Source organism: Solanum verrucosum, unplaced genomic scaffold (genome assembly GCF_900185275.1).
Source record: "Solanum verrucosum unplaced genomic scaffold, falcon-dt-bn FXZP01000289.1, whole genome shotgun sequence".
Classification (NCBI taxonomy): domain Eukaryota; kingdom Viridiplantae; phylum Streptophyta; class Magnoliopsida; order Solanales; family Solanaceae; genus Solanum; species Solanum verrucosum.
The window spans coordinates 1,178,342-1,185,687 of record NW_026020016.1 but is presented as its reverse complement, the minus strand read 5'-3'; the positions used below and the strand labels follow the sequence as shown (position 1 = coordinate 1,185,687).

The 7,346-nt window shown below is 34.6% G+C and overlaps 1 protein-coding gene across 1 annotated transcript; it reads left to right on the top strand.

Annotated features, from left to right (window-relative positions):
* Positions 1–963: 963 nt before the first annotated feature.
* LOC125820916 (uncharacterized) lies at positions 964–5,586 on the top strand. The gene is made up of 3 exons (XM_049500341.1): positions 964–1,118; positions 4,495–5,406; positions 5,503–5,586. Exons 2-3 carry the CDS (start codon positions 4,555–4,557, stop codon positions 5,584–5,586), a joined length of 936 nt encoding a protein of 311 aa, XP_049356298.1. The 5' UTR covers positions 964–1,118; positions 4,495–4,554.
* The last annotated feature ends 1,760 nt before the right edge of the window (positions 5,587–7,346 follow it).

Below are 7,346 nucleotides of genomic sequence, written 5' to 3'. Positions count from 1 at the left end.
AGAGCCGTCAATATGGGCTAGGCCCGTTGGGCCGGCCTGGTCTAACCCCGTGATTTTATAGGGCTGTGCTATTATTTTTGAAGCCCATTTAAGAAAAGAGCTTTTTAGCCCAGCCTAAATAAGTCTGTCGATTTGTGGGGCTTGAGAAATATGGATAGGATCGGCCCGTGGGCCAAATAAAAATTAATTAAAAAATAAAAATAAAATAGAGTATTTAAAATAATAAGAGTCTAAACTCAAAATCTGTTTAAAGTTTGAAATATTACAATTTAAATACAAATTATGTTTATAAACTATGTACTACATAAAATTAAAATTCCCTAAAATTTCTAGTTTTTGTGTTTTATTATGATCATTGGAAAACAATTAAGTTAATATTTCTATATAGTTATTTATGTTTTTACTTGAAATCAAACTTAATAAATATTATAAAGATAATTTTATTTGTGGATTTGATTAACAAGTAGTAACACTAACACCATGTAATATTGTCTTGTCAATATTTATGATAATATTTTTAAATTATAATTTAATTTAAAAAATTATTAAAAAAATACTTTAAAAAAAAAGGACTGGCCCGGCAAAGCCCGTAGCCCATGTACTTGTGGGCTGGGTCGACCATTTTCTGGTTCACACCAAATATAGGCTAGCCCGGCCTGACCCGTCAATTTCAAAGCATGTACAGGTTAGCCCGGATGGGGTGGGCTAGCCCATATTGACAGTTCTAATAACATAGTGTAAAATATGTTATTTTACCATTCTGATCAAATTCTGGCCAAAATGATTTTTTCTATGAATGACTAATTTTAGATTGAAATTTTAAATATTATTATAAAAATTTCGTGCTAAATTAAATTACATCACATAAATTGAGTCAAAAATGCCATTCTCTCTCTCTTTATTCACGCTCTAGGCAAAATAAAATAAAATGATATCATTAATGTCAATCCTTCCCCCCTCACTCTTAAATTCTAGAGAAGAGTAAATTAATTACCTAATTATTCCTCTCCATCTTTGCTAATTAACAAAATCTAGGGTTTATAATTTCACCACAACTACTGTTTGTTTATCTCCCATTTTTTGAATTCTTCTTATCTTCTAGCAGGCTAATATTCAAGGTATGTTTTTTTTTTAAAGGTTAATTTATGCATTTTATTCTTTTTAGTCGGCAACTGTTGATTTTGTTTTTAATTGTGTTAAAGATTGAAATTTGTATATTTTTATGCATTTTGCATTTTAATTTTTTTCGTTGAAAATAAATCTAATGTTTGTTCGTTCAGTTTCAGTATTTCATAAGTAGTTATTTTGCTTCTGGAATAAATAGACCTTATGTTCAAACTTAATAGAATTACGAAAAGATGTCAAAGAATTTTTAATTATTTTTTTTTGAAGTTTATTTTTCTAGTATTCATATTCAAATTTATTTATAATTGATTTTTTTTTAATAATTCCTTTTTCAATTTCTAAAACATCTAACTCTTGAAATACATTTTCAGATTTATCATTCTTTTGTTTTCTAAAATAATATCAAGTGTTCCTTTGTGGGATTGTATTAAAGCTTCAGCATTTCTTTTTCTTTTTTTTTTTGAATAACTGAAATTGTGTGTATTTTCTAATTATCATATTTAAATTCTAACAAGTAACTAAAGAGACAATATCAGTCTATGAAATAAAAATGTCAAAAACAACAAATTTTAGATGCAAAATAATAGATAATGAAATCCAATTCATCTAGTTGATAACTAGATATTACTTTTCATTGCTTCAATAAGCTTGATGCAATGACCGAAATTTTGAAGAGAAAAAAAGGGCATAATACATAAATGTGTTATTTAACTTGGTCTCATTTTACGTTTATGCCCTTCAACTTTGGATGTGCACAAGTAGACACTTTAACGTGTATAAAATTGAACAAGTAGACACATGAGTCGTACGTGACATAATACACATAGAACGCCACGTAGGATGAAAATTGCCATGTAGGATGCCACGTAGCACACATTTGTCTATTTGTTCAATTTTGTACAAGTTTAAGTGTCTACTTTGGTCGGCCCTATAATGGTCGATGAAGTGGGAGGAGAACCTTGAAGTCTCATGTTGAAATCCCTGCGGAGGCAAAAACACTAGATAATTTATTTTCATCTGCCTAAGTCTTAATGGACTGAGTTACCCAATACTAGTGAGATAGCAAGTATCCGATGGAATAATTGAGGTGCATGCTGGCTAGCATGGACTCCACCGTCACCAAAAAAAAGAAAAGAACGGGATTCTCCCTGAGGACTTTGGTTCAGTGGTAAAGGAGATAACATGGGATTCATGGATAGAACTTGTGTCACGAGTTTGAACCTTGCCATCGACAAGGAGCTTAGTATTTACCTGGGATCAGGCCAGAGGAGCGAGCTGATATTCCCCAAGTTTCGAACATATGGGCCAATTGGGGTTCAGTGTGTTAACTCACCGGGGATAACTCGGTTATCAAAAGTGACAGTATAACTTCTAGGAAGTATTGGTGAAATGAGAATCAACATTATACATTTGATAATTCCAATGCTATGAGTGAGTAAGAGCTTTTATTGGTCTTCCCTAGTGTAAAGTCCAAGTTTGCTATGCATTTATCATGTGATGTCTTGTAAAAATTCAGTTGAGGTGTTTCCAGATGAATTCAGATAACAATGTAAGTGAAAGCTAGAATCTTTCTATTGATAGAGCTTTCACATCTGCTCATAGAATCCTTTTTGCCCTTCCATTTTGTTCTTACGGTAGTTGAATCGGAATCTGTGTGATGGTTCGAAAGTAGTTTCAAATATTCTTTGCTTCTGGTTAGTATACTTCCACTATAAATGGAAGATGCTTTAGTCTAGCTCTTCAGCTCCGCTGGTGAATCAGTAAGTGTACTTTGAGTTTGTTTTCTAATAATTCATCAGATAGCATTTCAAAAGTTAAAGAATTGGCAAAAGTGGCATCACAGTATCTGAGCAATCATGGTCGTAGTAAACTTTCCACCACAAGCTTATTATTTATCTTGACTGCTTTGGAGCAAAAATACTCGTGTCTTGTTAATCTCTTAGTTGATGTTTTAGAATTGCATGCATATATTAGGAATTGTACTTGATAACCTAAATGCATGCCATTGGCGCACCCTTCCGCATTTGAGAGGATACTTCTTTTCTGTTTCTTCCTAAAATACCGCGCCATCTTTAGAAGATGGTTTGCAGTCATCTTCTGTTTTTCCTGCTTGTTGGTTCAAAAACCTCGGGTGTACATTTTCCTTTTGCAATATTTTGATGATGTAGTTCCGTGACTTGGGCTTTATGGGATAAGTTAATTGTACTGTTAGCTGTTCATTATTGGATTAGATTAATAAGTACTTTCAGATATTGATTTTCTTTAACAATCATAACCAAATCACATGTTCATGTACAAAGGTTATATATCCTTGCTGATGACTTGCAGTAAATCTGGTTTAAATATTATCATTTTTTTCCTTGACTTATCACTTTGGTCCATGTCTGTTGCTTTTTTATGTATATTATTCGCCCAACAATTTTGTCACACATGTGCATAAATGTTCTGATTAGGAAAGAAGTGTTTCACTAGTCCCGTTATAAGGTATGTTAAACTCAGCTCTGGGCTGGATAAAGTTGCTGTGTCTTGTGGCATGACATTTTTTGCTTTGGGTAGTTACATGGGTATCAGATATGCTTTTCTGAGTTGTCGATAGCATTTTTCCTTACTTAGAGCCATTAGTTGTACTGCTCTGCCTTTTGGTCCTACTAACGAACTGATGGAGAAATGACGTTAACAACTATCCTGCAACTTGGACACATGATAAAAAATTCCTTCCGTACATCTTTGTTCTTTTCAGTCTAAGACATAACTCACCATGAAAAATAAACTTAGATGGCAAAAAGAAGGGAGAGGGAAGGGAAGATAGAAAAAGGAATTTGGAAGAATTCCTTTTATGCGAATCTGCTGAGTCCTACTTAGTCTTGGATATTAACCAACAACAACATACCCAATGTAATTCGACAAGTGGGCTTTGGGGAGGGTAGGATGTACCCCTACGTTTCTGCGGTATAGAGATTGTTTCCGATAGATCCTCGACTCAAAATAAAAGTACCATGAAGTTATAATTGTTTTCTCCTAATAATATTTACTCGTCTGTCTCTGTTCCTAAACTTTTTTTATGATCATCATATTTGGCTTATTTGATGGTTATGCCAGTTTAATCTAATTTCTTATTGACCTTTACACACTTACCTGTCAAAAAAGCCTAATTCGTAATCTCTCTATATGCCATTAACCGTTACAGTCATTGTTTTAAGTTTTAACTTATCATTTCAACACTTCACTGTCCAGCTTTTGTACTAACTTTTAGCTTGGAAACCTAAATGGATTCTCCACCTTTATCCCAAACTGCAATCCTAGAATAGAAGCGATACATTATTATACTAATAATTATTCCAAGTCAAAATAAGAGCTGATCTTTTCCAGGCAAGTACTACAAAAGACTAGCAGGACGGAAGTTTAGATACTTGACAGCAACTTCTGAGAATGAGCCAAGAAGCTATTCAAGGGAACAGCTCCTATGGTGCAGTAACTCTTCCTGTCAAGCGGGGGCGAGGACGGCCACGCAAGGATAGCAACCTAAAGCGTGTAAAAACTGCTCATTTTCCATCAGGAATTAAACAAACAAAAGAGATCCGACCCCAACAAGTAGATACGGTTAATGTTGCAAATGATGAAATGATAGGTCAGGCTGTTACAGGTGTTGTCGAAACTGCATTTGATGCTGGTTATTTTCTGAATGTTAGGATTGGCGACTTAAATTTCAGGGGTGTTGTTTTTAAGCCGGGGCATTTTGATCCTGTCACAGCAGAAAATGACGTAGCACCACATGTTCCGATGATTATAAGGAATGACATTCATCTACCCATTAGAAACCAAATTCAGGTACATGGCCATAATCGGAGGCCTCAGCTAAGTTTATCGGCTCCAACAACAGCTCCTCCTTCTGGCCATTTGGTGGGAGCCCGCAGTGCTGTTGTTCCAGTTGTCCTTCAACCTGTCAACCCGACCAATGGATTGCCACCTACTACACAAGCTCCTCCAGATTCATCCCAAGCTGCTCATATGACAGCTGCTCTAAAGGAGAGAAGTTTGCAAACCGTTGCTCCCTTGGCTACGCTGCCACCTGATGGATCACTTATTGAAATGACCAATGGCGTTGAGGCCTCTCATAAGTTGTCAGCAGGGAACTTGAATGTGGTCGTGGAACGAGATATTGGCGACATGAATGAGCCTCCTTCTATAGAAACAAGCGATTCTATGGATTCCCCTCTTCCCATCTCTGTTTCAAAGCCATTGATGAATTACGGGATTGGCAGGATGACAGAGCTTTTACAGGTAAACTGTGATAACCTATCCTGCTCATTTCAAATTCTAGATATTGTACATCCATTCTGTGTAAATCCTGAAAGAATTGTGATTTCATGAGTGAAGGCAGTGCAGGAAAATCTGATGGAGAACCAGGTGCTTCGTGGCGAAGAGCTTATTAGAGCGAGGAGTCCAAACACGGATGGTTAAAGAGAGGAATCAAAAGTGATATCTGATGTCTCGCATCCCTTAGCTCGGAGAGACCTTGACAACACTCATACGGATGTGGTTCAATTGCTTCTGAAGTTGTACCTTGTCTTTTCCATGGAATGACACATCCGGGGCGAAAAAAGACCAGAAAATGGTCAAGTGTTGGGAATCAAAAGCTCTTATGTTTAGCATTTAGAGGGGTCATTGTTTTGTTACTTTCTTAATTTGCTCTTTAGGTGATGTGATGAAGAAATTGTCTAAAATGCTACTTTCTTTGTGCTCGAGTACAAGGCTTTTGTAGGATCAGAGAGGAAGAGTGGCCTTTCAATTTTCTTTCATTCTTTCCAATGGTAGAGACAGAAAGTGAGAGGGGTGTGTGTTCTGCATGAGAATATTTTTCGGGAAAATAAGTGGTTTTCTTAGAGAAAATAGTTCGTCCTCCTAACCTATATCCGGATTTCCGACTTCACACTTCAATTTAAACTTCTTAAAATTAAATTTATTACACCCTTGAAAAGCCATAACAATATTTTTATGTTGACTAGTGAAATCAGAAATCTACTCATTTGACAAGTGAAAATTTTATTTTATTTTTTCCTTTTTCTTTGATTTATTATTTTTTGAACTTTGTTTAACGTCAAAAGGTCAAAAATTGTACATGTGTGTCTTGGATCTTCATATTTGAAACTTGTTGATTAAAATGTTGGTTGTTAGTTGTTTGAAACTGAAAACACTGGGTTAGTTGAGTTTATAGTTGCGATTTTGGGAATTGAAAAATGCCGAAACTCTATGAAATTCGACGAGCTCCTATATAAATTTTTTTGAATTTATATTCTTGAATTGGGAGCAACTGAGTTCGTCATGTTCCCGTTCTTTTTGCCAGCGTATAAAATAAAGGAGTGCAATTGATTAGTTATACAGGACTGAAGTAACAAAATTCAATCTCCGAAACTCCATAACATAAGAAAGTCAACTTTTTAGTGATGGTAATTGTGAATGAGCAAACTCCTTCTACCTAATTTTAAGTGTTTGACCATTTCTAGCAAAGTATAAGATCATGTTAGCTGCCAATTTTGGGGTTCTAAAGAAAGTGATTCTACTCTGGTAACCATCAACTAAACTAGCGTTGACTTCAAAATATGTAAATATAATACTCTATCCGTCTCAATTTAAGTGTCTCAATTGACTAGACCCCGGAGTATTAGAAATAAATCGGCACTTTTGAATCTTGTACTTTTAATATAAAGACGTGTGTAGTTCTTTAAATCTCATAGTCTTGTTACGTAGAATGTTGAAATTAAAAAACTTACTAAATATAGAAAAATGCACTATTTTTGGGACAGACAAAAATGAATGTAAAACACTTAAATTGGGACGAAGGGAGTAGTAATTACATTGTTTAAGATTATCAAACTTTTGATGGGATTTTCAACTAATATTTATTCAACTTCTGTTTAAATCACTTGCCATTTCCAAATTTACAGTATATCAGTACTTTTTATACAACATATAGTCTTCCACAATAGAAAAGAAATAGAACAAATTTGTGGTAATATTAACTGCAGATTGTTTCAGGATCTATAAAGTTAGAACAAATCAACAAAACTACTACTATATTATTTACACTTCAATTCCAAGTCTGCTTTGACATACTAGTTCATTAGCATTCTTTCTTTTTTCCTACGAATTTCGGTATAAATCTAACTCAATTGTCACACTAACCTGTTAAGCATTGGAACAACAATCCTTGTACATACATA

Bases quoted from the DNA above. Each gene is read 5' to 3' on its own strand.
- LOC125820916 (XM_049500341.1), top strand. From the start codon at position 4,555: ATGAGCCAAGAAGCTATTCAAGGGAACAGCTCCTATGGTGCAGTAACT. The intron at 5,407-5,502 runs GTAAACTGTGAT...TCATGAGTGAAG, and splicing joins GGATGACAGAGCTTTTACAG to GCAGTGCAGGAAAATCTGAT.